We start from the raw sequence: 17,565 nt of genomic DNA on the forward strand, positions 1-17,565 counted from the left end.
CCTGGTGCAGACATGCACTTACATGCGGCTTCCCTAAATGCAGCTGAGATGAATATATAAAAGGGTTATGCTGGATCAGACCAAGCGTGGTTCTAGTTTATAGTCCAGTTTCCAGAGGTGGCCATCCAGATGTTCCCGGGAAGTCACTTCTGTTATCGCTGTTCTCCTACTCCTTGGGTGTACTATCCCTGACTATGGAGATTCTGCACAGCCATCTTGAATAAGACCCAGCCTCCTCCAGTGTTGGTAGCTTTCACCACTTAAGCTGGAATGGAAAGGCGTTTACTGAGAAGGCTGCATCTGGGCCTCTGGGTTCGGTTTAGTATGCCTGGGTGGCCTTTGCCCTAGCTCTGATGAGCCTTCCTGTCAAAGCAACCCAACTAACATCTGCCTCTGTTTTAACAGGCTTTTTAAAGCAGGACATCTGATATCTCAAATTATTTTGATAACGTGTTTGATCTGTCCAGCATCTGTGTGTACTTGATGCGATTCATATTGAAGATCATGTCACCTGTGTTTGCTGTTTTGCCTGGTTTGCACAGCTTGCCATAACAGCTTTCTTGACCCCAGTACAAGAATAGTAATTAAACACCTGGTGGAATTTGGTTTTGGGAACATTTTCCCTGATATAAATGCTGTGTATGATAGAAGCAGCTAGCAGGGCCTCGGTGTAAAAATTGTGCATCCTACTGAGTCTGTTCTGTCTTTCCTGCAAGGAACTTGCTTGAATGTACGAAGCTTATTCACCTTATGGCAACCTAACCCTTTCCTCTGAGGTGAATTGCTCCAGCCCCCTGGTCAGGTTAGTTTGCCCTTTTCTGCCTTTTCCCCACTCTATGATATCCATTTTAGTTGCAGTGACCAGAACTGTACGTAGTATACTAAGTGTGGTTGCATAGATTTGTATAATATATACAAATCTATTATAAATCTATTATAAGAGTATAATATTGGCAATTTTATTTTCAGTTCCTTCCCTAATTAACTCTAACATAGAATTTGCTCTTTGCATAGCAGCCACACACTGGCTTCCACCACAAGATCCATTCCTTGGGATCTGAGTTAGTAGTGACTGACCATCAACCTATAGTCGCACTTAAGGGGGAAAAAAAAACTTACCTTCACTGCTTCACACTTGCTTACATTAAATGGCATTTGCCATTTTATTAGATACTTATATATGCAAATATTATGTATGAATACATTTTGATGCCTATTCAAGCATATTGAAGGGATCCTTTTGCAGCTCCTAATAATCACTTTTTTTGTTTTAAGCATCCAGAATAATTGGTGTTGTGAGCAATCTTGGTTACTTCACTGCACATTCCAATTCCAGATTATTTATGACTCTGCCTTACACATGCACTACCAAAAGAATAGCAAGGAAATTATTAAGTAGTGCAGTGAAATTTCCCAGCATCCAAAAGCCAGGATAGTTTCTTGAAATGATGTGAAAGCCTTGTGGTGTTTGTTTAGGAAGTGATTGTCTTGAAGCTGCCCTCCCCAGTCATTCTTTATTATTATTATTATTATTATTATTATTATTATTATTATTATTACATTTCTATGCCGCCCCTTGCCGAAGCCTCGGGGCGGCTTACAACACAATAAAATACAATACAATACAAAAATAACAATATACAATTAAAATTAATAATATAAAATAAATAAAAAATATAAACGATATAAAAGAAGTTATAAAAGAAAAGCTATAAAAGAAAAGAAAAGAAGTCGCCCTGGCCAGATAAGTAAATATTCTGTAGGGAAGAGCTGCTTTTGCTGTGAGAACAAAACTGTTTGCCTTAGTGAAGAGTTGGTTCACCACCACTGCCTCTCGGGGAGTGTGAGGTTAGAGCCTGTACATACCAACAGATTTTGAAACGGGGAGAAAAGAACTTTATAAAATCTATAGGAAGAAGTGTTGTCTTTTGTTTCCAGCCTTGGGCAAGAAATTGACATGTGTCTTGCCTAGGCAACTTTAGAGGCCCCTTAAACATCCCCAGGCTAATATTGCCACAGAGAAGGAAGACATAAGCTTTCTTTCATTTGCTTATATTTTGTATCCATATTTCATCATATATTCAGTAAGTTGTATCTTTTCTTTGACTCAAGTAATTTTGTTTCTTCCTAAATATCCTTTAATCTAAAATGAAGTGCCTTGACTTGGATGTCCTCTAGACTTAAAAGCTGAAAAGCATTGGCCCAAATACAGATCCCTGTGGGAGCCCACTGTTTACAGGGATCCATTGGGAGAATTTACCAGTTATTCTCTGGTTTTTTGTTTATTGGCCATTTGCTCATTCATACGAAGGCATCTCTTCTTTTCCCACCACCCCTGTGCATATGTTTGTCACTCTAAAAGAACTGTAAAATGTTAGTGAGGCAGGATTTGCCTTTGCAGAAGCCATACTGATTCTTTTTCATCAGAGCTTGTCTTTCTAACGGCGTACTCATTTTCTTTAATAATGTTTTCAACCAAGTTGTCTGAAATAGTCATTAGATCGGCGGGAGAGGCCCTTCTCCGGGAACCCTCCGTGAAAGAAATTAGGAGGGTGGGTACTCGGAGGAGGGCTTTCTCTGCGGTGGCGCCTAAGTTATGGAATGCGCTCCCCAGAGAGGTCTGTCTGGCACCGTCGTTACTTGTTTTTCGGCGCCAGGCGAAGACCTTTTTATTTAAGCGGCATTTTAACTGTTAATATTATTGGATTTTATCTGGCCAGGGCACCTTATTTTATATTGTATTTTTGTATTTTTAATCTAATGTTTATATTTTTTAAATTTAATATTATAATTATTTTTTAATTTATTGTTGTAAGCCGCCCCGAGGCTTCGGCGAATGGGGCGGCATAAAAATGTTTTAATAAATAAATAATAAATAAATAAATCAAGCTGGTTTGTAATTTTTGGAATCCTGGAACCCTTTTTAAAAGGCAGTGTTGCTTTCTTTTCTCCAACAGCTTACTTGACTTTTCTCCTTAACCACCTTGGTAGTCTCTTAGGCTGGGTGTTTTCTTTCTTAACTTGTGGCATACATTCAAGCTGAGCTTGTGTTGTTGCAGGTTTGAGTAATTTCCAAGCATTTTGAAGGGATCGAGCCCTCTTTGCTCAATGTTTAATATTCAAGCTGGATTCCGAAAAGGAAGAGGCACTTGATATCCTATCACAAATGGACATTGGCTGCTGGATCAGCCTGAAGAATTTCAGAAGATCAGTCCATGCTGTATAGAGTACAGCAGAGGCTTTAACTGTGTAGATCACGATAAGCTATGGTTGGTTCTGTAAAAATGGGTGCATCTCAGCACTTGATTGTCCTGAGGTGTAACCTGTATTGTGGACAAGAAATTACTGTTAGGACAGAATACAGAGAAACAGAATGGTTCCCATAGGAAAAAGGCATTTGACAAGGGTGTATTTTATCTCCCTATCTGTTCCACCTGTACACAGAACATATTATAAGGTAAGCCAGATTAGGATCAGAGGAGGGAGTGAAAATTGGTGGAACACACAGCAGTAATTTAAGATATGCACATGAGACTATCTTACTGACAGAAAGCAGTGATGACTTGAAATTACTCCTGATGAAAGTGGAGGAAGAAACAGCAAAAGCAGAACTAAAGCTGAGTACTAGGAAAATGAAAATCATGACTACATAAGAATAACAGAACTTGACTGTCAACAATGGGAAAATTGAAATTGTGAAAGTTTTTACATACCTCGTCTCAGTTATCAATTCAAAGGGAGGCTGCAGCCAAGAAGTCTGAAGAAGACTGAGCCTTGGAAGGGTAGCTGTGAAGGAACTCAAAAAGATTGGCAGTTGTTAGGCTTTTTAACTGGAGACCAAGGCCAAGATCATTCACACAACTATATTCCCAGTCACAATGTTTGGGTGCAAAAGCTAGAGAGTGAAGAAAGCTGACAGGAAGAAAATTAATGTATTCAAAATATGGTGTTGGAGAAGAGCGTTGCAAATACTGTCTGGACTGACAGATGAACAAATAGGTCCTGGATCATATCAGAACTTTCCCTGCAAGCAAAAATGACGAACTGGGGCTGTTGTATATCAGGCAGATCAGGACATGACCCCCATTGAAGACATTCATTCTGAGGAAAGTTGAAGGCAGAAGAGAGGAGGAAGACCAACTATGGGATGAATTCTATAAAGGAAGAGGCAGTCTTGGATTTAGCTGAGCAGGGCTGCTCTGGGCGCTTTGGTGGGCATTAATTCATATAGATATCTTGAGAGCATATAGCAAACAACAAAACCCTTTTAACTCTTGCATTCAACTTTTTTTCTCAGTTCTCTCATCTGAGAGAAATTTCCTCTTTTGAAGTCAAACAGGGCTGTGTTGGAGTCCCTTGACAATTTTCACTTAAATGTATATCATACCTGCTAGCACTGTTGTCCCTGCTTTCAACTGGTTCAGAAATCTTTACATCTCCTATTACGAACTGGACAACACCACTTGGGATTAAAACCAAGATGAACTCCCCTCTGGGTGGCTTCATGACCATGCGTTCGATGGCACATTCTTTCTGGACACTGGGACATTTAACCCTTTTGTTGTGACTGGAACGTGCCGTGTAGGACAAGTGCAGCTTCCCTATCTTGGTGTCTTCCATGTGGTTTGGAGTACAGCCCTCCAGCGTCCTCACCGTTGGCCGTGCTGACTGGTGTTGATGGGATTTGACCGCCACGACATCTGAGGCCACTGGATTGGTCCAGGAAGATGCTGCAGCACACGCACTAGGCTCTATTTCTAATGACTGCAGCCGGCTCTGGGCAAGTTGTGCTTCATAAGTAGGCTGTATGTTGCCCTACAAGATGGAGCAGTGCACAAGAGTGAAGGAAAGACATTAAAGGCATAGCTGAATGCTTCCCATGCGCCTGTTTTTCACCCAGAAATTATTTCTCATCTGTCCACTTTTCTCCTGGGGGCATGTGACTTAGAGTAAACCAACTGCCCACTCTCTTCCTTTAGATCTCTCCCCAATTTTGAAGAATCTGCACAGCCTGAGTTGCACTGCACAATCGTGTGCTTTCAGCAAGTGTGATTGTCACCCGTAGTGGACCACATGGATTTGATTAGGGTGGTGAACAGCAACTCCGCCTGGCTTTAGGGCACGCGTAGCCCTATCAGGGATGGAGTTTGTGGTGGGAAGCAATGACAGTAGGATGCAGGAGGATGCTGTCTGTCTGAGAGGCAGTGATGGCTGACCCATCCATTTTCATCCCAGGTCTGCCTGATGGCATTTGAAAGGGGGATTGGTGGTGCAGTTTCAAGAGCCAGAGTGGTACAGATGCTGAGCTCCTTTCAGGCCGACTTCTTGTTGCTTTGTAACCTGAGAGAACACCTGGTATTATAACTTGGCCAAGAAAAGTTTGGGGACAGACAGATTGCCAGGATATCAGTTGTGAGCAGGAGGAGTTGAATACTGATTGTCTGCATTAGGAAATCAGATGTTCCCCCCAGTTCCCCACGAGAAGGAGTAGTTCCCCTGCACTCCTCACTAGGCAGACTTCGTCTGGAATACTGTGTCCAGTTCTGGGCACGAAGATTTAAGAAAGATGCAGGTAAATTAGAAAGGGTCTGGCAGAGGGCAACAAAAATGATCCAGGGTTTAGAAACACTGCCCTATGAGGAGAGACTGTGAGAGCTGGGCATGTCCAGCCTTGAGAAGAGAAGGCTGAGGGGGCGCATGATATCCCTCTAGAAGGACCTCAAAGGCTGCCACAAAGGAAGGTCAAGATCTCACCTTGCTGATCCAGAGTGCAGGACATGGAATAATCAATGCAAGGTGTGACAGCCCAGATTCAGGCTGGGCATCAGGAAAAGCTTCATTATTGTCAGAGCAATACAACAGTGGAACTGGCTGCCTGGAGAGGTGGTGGGCTCTCCCATACTAGAGACATTCAAGGAGAAACTGGACGGCCATCTGAGTGGGGTGGAGTAACTTGGTGTCCGCAACAGCAGGCGGTTGGACCCACTGGCCTTCATGGCCCTTCCAACTCTACTCTTCTTTGATTCATTTCAGATCTTTTGGGGGGACAGATGTAAATTTCAGTGGGGGGAGTGACCATTGTTGTATCTCACTTGGCTTCTTTAACTTCTCAGTGCCTGCAGGAAATACAGCGAAACAAAGCAGGGTTCTGTCTAGGGAAAAGTGCCTCTCATTACTTGATAGCAAATTGATTTGTTTTATCAGTGCCTGGATATTGTTCCTACTTCCTCTCAAGTTTTGGTAGCCAATGAGCAATGAGCAACCATCACATGCACGCACTTGCACATGTGCTTACACATAAAGCTCGCTTGGACTATAATTAGATTATGATCTAACGTTGGGAACAATGAAACTTCATTTAAATGCAAGTGGAAGAAATCAAACTAGGTCTGACACCTAGTTATGGGCTAGCCTCAATAGGTTGTGGATGGAAGCATTTTGGTGGGGAAAGTTAGAGAACAATGAGAGACTTTGTCCTGAGCTTTTTGTGTGTGTTTTGTTTCAAACACTCCTCTGCCAAACTGTGTTAAAAATCAAAAGGAACAATTTAGTGCTTTGAGTCGTAATACATTGCTCCACTTGGTAGGGTGGGAACCATGTTGCCCTTTAACAATACTCTTGCATGGTTCTTCTCGCCTTGGGAGATCTGGGTTAAAGACATAAATAACCACAAAGTAAACAAAGCTGAAAGTTCACCGGCAGGCGAAAAACGCCCAGTGCTGAGCTGCTAGACGAAAGCGCTGGGCACAGAGTGTGTTCCTTTCTTCTCAGACTTCAGCTGCCTTGCTCGCCCTTGTGACTGAAGTTGTGTCAACTTTGTGTGCCAGGTGAAAGGTCTTCTGGGAGCATGATCTAAGCCACCTAGGGTTATTCAGGGTATAGAAACATAGAAACAGAGCGAGTCAGAAGGGGTCTCCTGGGCCATCTATTCTGACCCCCGGCTCCAGCCGGCTCCGCTCACGACATGCCCACCATGTGGGCGTCCAGCCTATCCTTGAACACCTGCACCAATGGGGCCTCAACCACCTCCCGTGGGAGCCCATTCCACACCCTTGGGGTCCTGACTGCCAGGAAGTGCTTCCTGGCATCCAAATGGAACCTGGGTTCCCTGAGCTTTGCTCCATTGGAGCGCGTCCTGCCTTCCTCTGCAGGGGAGAACAGGTCTCTACCCATCTCCCATACTCTTCTATGTTTCAGGAGAGTCCTTCCAACCCTCTGGAATGTTTGTGGGGACAGGGAGAATTGGACCCCCTCCCCCTTGAAGTATTGGATTCAGGCAGGTGGGGGTATGGCCAGCTGGGGAACTCTGGTGCATTGGTTTGGGCCCCCACCTTTCTGGTTGCAGCCCTGGATTAGAAAGGTGAAAGGCTTGACTTGGTTTCTTTCCTGTCACCTGCTGTGAAGTGGCAGAGTCACCTTTGGGAGTACTCCAAAGCACATCACCTCATGTTCTAGGCTACACTCCACAATATTTCAGATGTTGGGAGGGAGAAACATAAAGATTCTGCTCTCAGTTTCCAACCTTGGCTTACTCTTTTGGTCTTACAAATGATGCAGAAAGTTAACCAAGAGTGATATGAGCAAATGTGATTGAGAAGGTGCACAGGAAGCTTGTGTGTTCATAGTGCATGCGGTGGCATCTCTTGATTTCATGGGCAAGTTTCTGCCAGTTTTCCACACCTCCCAGTTTCTTTTGGGCAGGAGGAAGTGAAAATACTTTTTTCCAGTACATTTGTGAATCATTGCCCTTCCTTTCTTCTGACAACACTGGAAAGGGGAAAGAAGAGGCAGGGCATAAAGGTTGCAGTCTTTCTTAACCAGATGGATTGGGCAGCAGCTTAACTTGTCCCCAGGCCACCTGGCCAATGAGCATCTTTCCTTGGGTGATGTAGGCTGAGGGTTCAGTACAGCTGAAAGGCGCTAGGTTGGGAGAGGCTGCTGCGTAGCCTGAGTCTGCTTCAAGCAAACTAAAATTCCCACATGGAATATTTTGCCAAGTAGGAAGTTGTACACAATAGGAGGTGTGGGTAGTCAAACGATGGGGCCAACCTCAGTTAGCTGTGCCTTCCCAGCACAGGTTGATGGAAACACACCGTGATTCTGTCAGCCATGGTGTGAGTGTGTGCATCAGGCAGGAAGTCGTATGAAAATTCTTCCCATGTGGAAATTCGTCCCATGCCTCTTCATATGTGGAAAGTCCCGCTGCTCACCCCAGCCGGAGCACAGCGGAGTGAGCACGTTTTCTGCATCGAGGCTGAATAGTGAGCAGCCACGGACAGGCCAGGGCAGGCCACTCCTAGCCCTTTTGCCCTTTAGCTCCGGCTGCCTGGAGTGTCTTGGTGGAAATCCCCATATGCTTTATGGGGAAGGGGACTGGCTGGGCCAGTGGTGCCTTCCAGATGTGTTGGACTAGAAGTTGGCACCTGTCCCTTCCTGATGTATCCTGTGAATTTGGAACGGGGGATTAAGATGTGGGTGATGTTGGTAGCTGCCCACTTGCACTGCTGCCGTTCATCGTATGTTGGTAGTTTTTGTATTTTCACGGTTGAAGAATCTCCCTCTTCTAATCATACTGTCAGGATACAAGACCTAGAATGAATCCTGTGATGCCTTTGGATTTGTTCTTCAGCTAACCCCTTCAGATCTGCTAAGGCCTGAGTTATAGTGTTATGTAGCATTTTTGCACTGGTTGTCTGTTCTGGTCACATCTTTTAGAAAATAGGGGGATATTTCAGCAGGAAGGAAAAGAGGAGAAATTGGAGAAGAGGATGAAAGAAGAGTGGTAGCTGCCCCTTGATGTATAGCTTGCAAGGGTGGCCTTCCTGGATGTGTGGCTATTTCAGCACTTGGATAGCACAGTGCGAAAGGGCGTGGGATGTGATGGCACACACAGGCTGTGCTCTCAGCTTCCCGAGTCCAGCGAGGCTGCAGTGAGACTGAAGCTGGTGTGCATGTTCAACCTGTACTGCGAGATCAGGACTTGAGCTGCACTGTGCGCAGGTGCTGTTGTGTCATCTCAGTGAGAGCACCTTGAAGGGTGGACCTGTTTGGCTGCACCACCACATCTTCCTGTGTACTGTAGCCCTGTTGGCTCTTGCCAGGGCAGGTGCAGGACCGACTGTGAGAACATGGTGGGTGTTGTGGCCACGCCAGCTCCTTCCAGTCTGGGACGCCTTGGGAGTCATTCTAACCTGCACACACGATCCCTTTGTTGTCTGCTTGGTTGGTGACCTGCTTGGGCAGGGCTGGAACCTTCAGATGACATGGCATTATAACTCGAATCATGTGCTCATTGGTTGTGTTTGCTGGAACTGCTGATGGACAGAACCCACCAAAATCTGGAGGGCCACAGTGTGTTTGTTTGTTTGTTTGTTTAAAACTTTTCTATACTTAAAAGCCTTGGGATGGTTTACCATAAATTAGTCCAAAAAAAAAAAGCAATAACAATAACATGTGCTCCACTTCTGTGCTTGTTCTTCTTGTTGTTGTGCACAGTCCGTCATCTCCAGCTTATGGAGACCCTTTGAATGAAAGCCCTCCGAGATGACCTATCCATGACAGCCCGACCTGGTATTTGTGAATGCAAAGCAGTGGCTTCCTTTGTGGAATCAAGCCATCGCATAGGTGGTCTTCCCGCTTTCGGTCCTCAGCTTTCCCTGCCCAGTTGTCGTCTCCCATGAGTCTTGCCTTCTCATAATGTGCCTGAAGTGCAACCGTCTCCATTCGATCGTTTTTGCTTCCAGGGAGCGTTCTGGTTGGCTTTGGTCTAGGACTCACTTGTTGGGCTCACTCTTCCTGCCCACCCAGCGTGACCCTGCCTAATCTTGGAAGCTAAGCAGGGTCAGGCCTGGGTAGAAGTGGGATGGGTGACTTGAGGGTATGATTCTGTGATTATTGCTGTCAACTGCCTAGAGAGCTTTGGCTATGGGCAGTATAAAAATGTAATAATAATAATAATAATTTGCAAAGCTCTCCTCCAGCAGCATGTTTCGAATGCATCCATTTTCTTCCTGACAGCTTTCTTTACTGTCCTGTGTCAGAGTCCCGGAATCTTAATTTGAGAAGAGGGAATAAAACTCGGGTTCGTGGGAAAGACCAAGCGTCCAGACCATCTGTGGCTTTATTGTATTACCCCAAGGTTCCCGCGGTAGACTCTCACGATAATGCATGCATTACCGGGCAGGCAGCGGTGAACTCTGCTGCAAAGCTTCAATACCATTGCAGGGCATTTATAGGTACACAGGTACAGGGCCATTGATGGCAGAATGCAGAGATTACAGTAAGATTCTGAGGTCATCACGTACAGAACAGATAAAGGAATGTCAGTCAATCATACTGTAACAATGAGATTACAATATTTCTAATTGTCTGTATTGACACTTTAATTGAGTAACTTGAACCCATCTCCAGGACTGCTCAGACATGCAAATTCAAGCTACTAGAAACTATTCATGATAAGCTCAGACTCTTATCATGACTCTAAACATTCTGCATGATCAGGGCACATGAAGCCCTCTGGGCTATCAAAAGATTATTGTAAACTGAATTCCAACAATGACTATTTACAATGGATATTTGGGCTAAAATGGCCTTTTAGCTAAAGGTGAGAGAAAGGAGCGGGGGGGGGGGGATGAATGCCATTTTAAACAGTGACAGCTTGGTTTTGAGAAGGAAGACAGGATTTGATCTCTCAATGCAAAGGCACACCGGAGTAATGCTTTTCAGACAGGATTTATCCAGATTTCCCCAACACCTGCTTTTACACGCTGATGTGGTTATTGGGAACAGAGTCATGTGCTTCGGCATGGAAATAGGCTCCCTCAGCCAGGTGCACGCACTGGTGCTTACAGACTGGGTGATCAGCAAGGATGTGTGAGCCAGAAGCAGTGCTGTGCATTGCGTGGCTGGGGCTGCATGATGAACAGAAGGACTGTGGTCCGTGGCTTTCCCCACACAAGGTCCCAGTTCATTCTCGAATCTCCAGGTGGAGGGCTCAAGGCAGCCGGGCCAGGAAAGACCCGTGCAGGTCATAATGTGAAATGGCGGTGAGGCGTTGAGTAGCACAGCATTGCATTGCATTGCATTCTGATCTGCCGATCTGCGGAACATCGTTTGGTATGAGCTGAGGAGGCTGTGCTGCTGTTGCCGACTGCTCTAGGGAAGGTTGGTGGTGGTGATGGCTAGGAAGGTGTATAGGGAGCGAACCCTTGTGGAAAGGGGCATTGTGGGCCGCAGTCCTGTCGGAATGAGCTGCAACAGGTCCAGTTGAAAAGAACGGACTCTCTCCAGAAGCGCCCCTGTGCTAGCCTGGTCCTTGCCAGGGGATCTGCAGGGTTTCCGGTATGCAGATGTGCTGATAATCATTCCAAAGACATACAGTGGCTTTCAGAAGCTAAGAATTTCCAAAGGCCATCTTAAAATAAGTAAAACTTGAAAGGAGACTTTCAAGCTTTGAAAGAAAGGACTTCTTTAAAATAGACTACATTAGTTCAGTTAACGTATGAATTGTAAATCCTCAGTGGATGCCTAAAGGGGATAATAGAGGCTCCTGAGGGGAGAAGATAATGCAATTGTATACATTAACTGTTTGCTTAGGGGAAAAGTGGAAGGAAGCACCATCTGTAACTTTTGTTTTCTTCACCTTTGGGATCCCCAAAAGGGACGTGTTTGCCAATGTCAGCAGGGATCCTGGTCATGCCATTTTGCCTGCTTCAGATGGCACCACTGGGGGGCATAAATGCAGGAAATGTTGTCTGAATGGGGCAATAAAAGACAGTTTGGGCTTTGGGTCATGCTTAGGCTAGTGCTAGTGTGAGCGTGAAAGAGCTTGGTTTTGCGTCTAGCCTTGCTGCTTGGGCCTCCAAGTGCGAAGGGGCAAGCTGAGTATAACTCCTGATAAAGAAAGGCTCCCGTAATGCATGGGGTGGACAAGATAATTGCAGCAAGAGCCCTCGCTTCCTCTCTGTATTAACGCATTGTATTTTGATGCTTCTAGGTACGGACAAGAGAGGCGTGGTGAGGACCAGGAACAAGTCAGAATCGGGCAGAGCACCCCCAAGCGTTGACAGGAGGCGGCAGCTCTCAGAATCCCAAGTGGACACCATGAGTGGCTCTGACTGCCGAATGACCCAGCAGCAGCCGGGGACTCCCAGAGGTATGAACTGGGGCGTTGCATGGTTGAGAGACGAAGCTTCTTTTGAAAATGTGCGTCTCAGGTATTGATAAAAGACGCCGGAGTAAAGTTTGCTCAGATACTGGAAGTGGTTTGCATTGGGTGACCTGCTGAGTGTCTCTTCTGGCTTTTCGATTCAAGTGGCTTGAATCAAGAGTGCGAGGATCAAGTCTGTACGGGAATCTGGTAGAACTCTGGCCGTCATGAGAACCTTGGTTCTTCATGCTTCGGTCTTCAGCCAGCTCACACCTTTGGGAAGATGTGAGAAATGTCTTGGGAAGCGTAAACCAGCGTGGAGTGGAGCAGAACACCTGTCCAATTTTGTTCCCTTCCGCTCTTTCTTGTTAATTTCTATGTCTGCTCTGAATTCCAAGTCCCAGTATGGCCTTCCAGGCTTCCTTGGAGGGCCTCACCTCCTTTGGCCTGCCCATTTGCTTTCCTTTGGCCACTGTTCATTTGGCATTTCTGCCACTTTTTCCCCATTCAGGAAGGCTGAAATGCATCTCCTAAAATGCAGTTACTAGAAGTCAGAAATCAAAGTTAAAGCATGTGGGTGATTTATGGCGATACCCTTTGCCTTGGGTCCCTCCTTCCCCTGGGATGCATCCCCTCTGAAATGAAACTTGGCCCTTAGACTGCTTCAGGCTCCCTTCCATGATCCATGTGCTTCTTTGGTAAGAGCGCAAACCTGTCAATTCGGTTATCTCAGTAAGCGAAGGTGAGCAGGAATCCATGCTTTGAAAGCCTCCTTAACCCACAGCTTCTGATTCCGGAGTGCTGGTGAGTTGCACTTCCTTAACCAGGGTTTTGTGTGCTGTCAGAATCAACCCACCGTTTTCTGCATAATCATAAAACAAATGAGTTTCTACAGAAGAGCAGTGATTATGGCTTTGTTTTTCAGGAGGTTCCCACACCACTGGCTCAACCCCTGGGGAAAGAAAGAATCGGAGTAAGCCAACTCGGGGAAGGAAGAAAATATTTGAAGCATACCTGTCACAGGAGGATGTCTCGGCAGGCCTGAAAAGGAAAACGCTTATCCAGGTGCTTGGGACTTAGACCCTGCAATTCGCAGTGGGAGCAGTGGGTGTTCCTGCCATTGCAGTGGATTTCTGGTGGGAGATGCACAGATGCTGGCAGTTTTGCTGCCTCTCGGGGCCATTTCCCTTCCCCTTGATACCTTGGAGTGAGGGCTGAAAGTGTTAAATAGATGAATCACAGCGGACCATCGATGATCCACTCTTGGCATAAATGACCTAAAGTACATGTTCATGATTTCAGGCTCTCCAGATGTGTTGGATGCATAGCCATGCTGACTGGGGAAGATGGGAGAGGTGGTCAACACATTTGGACTGTAGCCTGGGGAAGGCTGGCCTTTGAGCAATATAGTTGTTGCTTTCCAAGAAGAAAAACGTCTCCAAATGGCGACTTTTGTTCTGTTAAAACAGCAGCAGCAACAGCTTTTTAAGTGGTTACTTAAAGGCAGGTGTAGTGGTAAAGTGAGCTGAAAAAAGTATTCTTAAAAGAAATTTAATAAGGAGCTTGTTGAAGGATTGTCTCTTTTGACAAGTTTTGAAAAACAAGCCCCCTCTGATAAATATAGCAGCTTTTGTTTGCGAGCGCCTGTAAAGTAATGCGGGTTAAGGATGACATCATGAGATTCTAGCCAGAGCATCGGCCCCTGATGCACATGTGAGAACAGTTGTTCTTTGCAGATGGGGAGAGCGGCTGGTTCCAGATATGATATCACAGCGTGAAATGCAGGACATTGTAAATAGGATTTTCATAGGCACAGATAATAAGGCCCATCTGCTCTCGAGGAGAAATGCGGGAAGTCCCTCTCTTTGTCAGAGGCACACTGCCGAAGCCTACACGCTTTTGCCCCATGGATTTATTTATTACATTTGTATCCTGTTTTTCCAGGCCGACTTAAGTTGTGTACGGTGGTCCGGGGAAGGAAGCCATTATATTTTGATACGACAGGTTTTGAGCGTTAATGGGCAAAGTGAGCCATGTGCAAGTGTGAGTCAGCCATGTATGTAGTGCTGGCTATTCTCACAGAGGCTGGCTGCAGTCCGTAGAGCTGTCTTAGTTGATCTGCTCTTTGGCAGTGGGACACGAGCAAGGTTGATTGCTTGCAACCTTCTGAAACGTTGAAAATAGGAATTGAGGGGTGGCTTGGGGGAAAAACCCCCTTTGAACATCTTTCCAGGCCTGTTTAAGATCTCTGACAGGAGATTGAAAATGTAGTCCCCTGAGAAACTCCCTTGCACACATCTCAGTCAGACGTCGTACTCAGTGGAGGATGGAACATGGAAAGGGTAGGTTCCTGACGTAGGGATGTAGGAAATTCATTCCTCCGTTCCTTTTACCTGCTTAGCGTCCTACCAAACGCTAAAGTAGACTTGGACTTAATCCATGGTCAAAGTCTTTACAGTCCTGAGCTTCTGAAGTGGTTTGCAGACCAAGGGCAAGTGCATTTGTAAATGCACGTTTCATTCAAAGGCACACGGACACATGGCAATCAATGGGAGAAAAACACTTGCAGATGCTTATGTGAAAAGCAGACCCAGCGTCTGCTGTCTGATACAGGAGCTGGAATGAGCTTTTGAGGTGGAATTCAAAGAACTTTGATGCGTTCAAGTTTTGCTGATCCCTGCTATAAACAAGCCTGACCTGGAAGTGTCTGAGAATTTCACCTGACCTGACTGTGCTGTTGGTGCAATGAATTCTGGGCTAGCCCCCTTGCAGGTTCTCTCTTTGGAGGGCTCAGATGGGATCCTCAGCTGATTTCCCTTCCTCCTGTCAGCAGTCCTGGATCCGCCATGGGACCAAGTCCATCGCCATGAAGGAGAACTGCGCTTTTGTGCCGCTCCCTTTCTCTGCAGAAGGTCTAGTGTAGAAAGGAGCCCTGTGCGTTGTGCCATGAGTCTTTCTCAAGGAGAAGAAAAAGGCTTAGGGGATTAGCACGGAAATAGCCTTTTCTTTGTGTCTGTGTGCAGTTGACGACGGGGACATATTCGTGTCCTCAGTCTTCCATACACGAGTAAAGAATCTTAAACAAGTAGGGTCCACAGTACAAAGACCTCGTCCCTCAACTGGTTTCTATGTGATGTGAAACAAAATGTCTTTGCTACAAAACTATAGTCTGAAGGATGAGTCATGTGTCCTCGTGCTAGTGGTGGTCTCTTGTGTGAAGAAAAACTTTCAGAATTGGCCGCTTCCCCCATAAATCAGCATATTTTTCATCTATGGTCACCTACAGTCAGTGTTCTTCCAGAATACCAAAAAACCCACCCTGTTGCAATGAATTTATATGGGAATAAAACTTCAGGAAGAGTCCCATGATGTTATCAATTGCAAATGGAATAATTTTCAAGACTTAAATGAAAACATCTACTTGAAAGCCGTCTCTCATTAAAGTTTGGCTACAATTTTAAAAGGCGATTTGCATGTAAGAGCTGGGTTTTGCATATACATAGGGGGAGTTTTTAACCCAAGGCATTTGAACTGTTTGTTTCCCAGAATACATTTCATTTGTCATACCTTCTAAAAACTGCCTATAATTATAAAGGGATGCTCTGAGTGTAACTGAATCCAAGGAAGAAAAGTTTTGTTTGTTATATTGATTTATCTGAATCATAATGTTGTTTTCATTGGAAGTCTCAAATTTTAACTTCATTTTGAAAAAGAATGCCTATGATTTCCCAATTCATTTTCACATTTAATGGCTACATAGCAAGTCAAGATGACTGAGGTCATCAGGATGTATGACCAACTAGGAATATTAAACATTTCTAAAGAACTGGGCCGACAGAAAGGCAGACAGATGGTTTCTAGGTCAAAACAAGTTAGAACATTCCTTGGAAGCAAAAATGACAAAACTGAGTCTGTGGTACTTGGGGTACATCATGCGAAGAAGACCCACTGGAGAAGACAGTAGTGCTGGGGAAGGTCGAAGGCAGAAGAAGAAAAGCAAGGCCAAATAAGAGATTAAATCCACAGAGGAAGCCACCATCTCGCGTTAGAACAGCTAAGCAAGGATATCATGGATAGGGTTTTCCAGAGGGCCCCCCCTTGTTAGAGTTGTCAAAAGTCAGAGACAGTTTCACAGCCAAGAAATGCATCTGAGATAGGAAGACTGCTGTTTCGATCAAGGGCTGGCAACGTGTGTCCCTCTAGCAACTCCCATCAGCCCCAGTCTCCATAATCTCAGCTGGAGGAAGGACCTGCAAGTCTGTCAGAGACTGTGACAGTGCAATGCCATGTGAGCCAGCTTGTACTTGAGGGGGCACAACGGGCTAAACTAAATTAATGAGGGAATGCGGTGGAGGCGGAGGCTGCCCAATGGCGAGGTCCGTTGGCGGGCGGGCGGGTGCTTGCCTGGGCAGTGGTCAGACAATAAAAATGAAGGCACAGCTCCCTGGCCAAGCTACAGTTTTGATAGTTTTTCCATGGTGGACATGAAAAGGCAAGTTTGTTGTCGGTTTCTTTTGAAATTGCTTTCCTCAACAAGTTATCAGTGCTTGGAAAAATTGGATATTGAATGTTTCTACTATTTTAATCACTCTTCAACTAAATGATCGACAATGCCCACACGCATGCAGATTCTGACACTCTTGTTACTCTGGATAGCGGCATAGGTTTTGCTGTCCTTAACTTCTGCACTTCCAAGGTAGCTGAAAGTGTTGTTGGAACGGGGAAGCAAGTGCTCTTTCCCTTTCCATGGTGGTCTTCCAGAAAGGAAGGAGCACAGCTTCCTGGCCTCCCTTGTTTCTCTGGCAAGGGGTGGGGAGAGGCCAGATTATTCTTTCCTGTATTTCGTGCTCTGAATCTTAGATCGGAATACCTGCCCATGGTAAATGAGCCCTGCTTCGAGTCTCCATGAGAGCTGGGTGGTAGCATCCCAGGGGCATGAGATTCGTAAATTTTTTGCATGTAGGCAAAAGAGGAAAACAGGTCCGATCGTATCTTCTGTCTTTTCTACATATTCTTGTCCAGAATGTGTGCTTGTGGCTCTTATTTATTGGAGCCCATTTATTGGAATCTGTGTCATACAGGAGTCCAAGGTCTTTGGGCGGTTACAAAACCTTTTACACCCTTGATGTGGCTGAAGCGTGGACTGCTGCATTCCTCAGTCAGGGCTCCTCTTGGCTTACCTTCATGAAGCCACCTAAGGGCTCTTCGTGGTGCCAAGAGCCCCCATTTCCGCCACTGCAGTGAGATCTGTGCGCAGTTCCACACTGCCTGTGTTCAGGCGCTACACTTGCCTTCCCCAGCTTTGCAGTTCCTGGTGGTTGCCCTGGTCGCTGGTGTGATATTTCATGGTTCTGCTGCTTTTCGGGACTGTAGCAAGGTGCCATTGTTCTAATGGGAAGGTAAGGGTTAGGGTGCTG

At 45.6% G+C, this 17,565-nt stretch overlaps 1 protein-coding gene across 2 annotated transcripts in view; it reads left to right on the forward strand.

Moving 5' to 3' along the window:
• DIS3L2 (DIS3 like 3'-5' exoribonuclease 2) overlaps positions 1-17,565 on the forward strand; it is a 190,813-nt gene that overhangs the window by 12,275 nt on the left and 160,973 nt on the right. For both annotated transcript variants that reach the window (XM_044422422.1, XM_044422421.1), the window contains exons 3-4: positions 11,996-12,154; positions 13,074-13,213. In XM_044422422.1, coding sequence (XP_044278357.1) covers positions 11,996-12,154; positions 13,074-13,213 — 299 coding nt within the window. The remainder of the gene's footprint in view (positions 1-11,995; positions 12,155-13,073; positions 13,214-17,565) is intronic.

The sequence above is a fragment of the Varanus komodoensis genome, unplaced genomic scaffold (assembly GCF_004798865.1).
Source record: "Varanus komodoensis strain SLA01 unplaced genomic scaffold, ASM479886v1 scaffold127, whole genome shotgun sequence".
Lineage (NCBI taxonomy): Eukaryota > Metazoa > Chordata > Lepidosauria > Squamata > Varanidae > Varanus > Varanus komodoensis.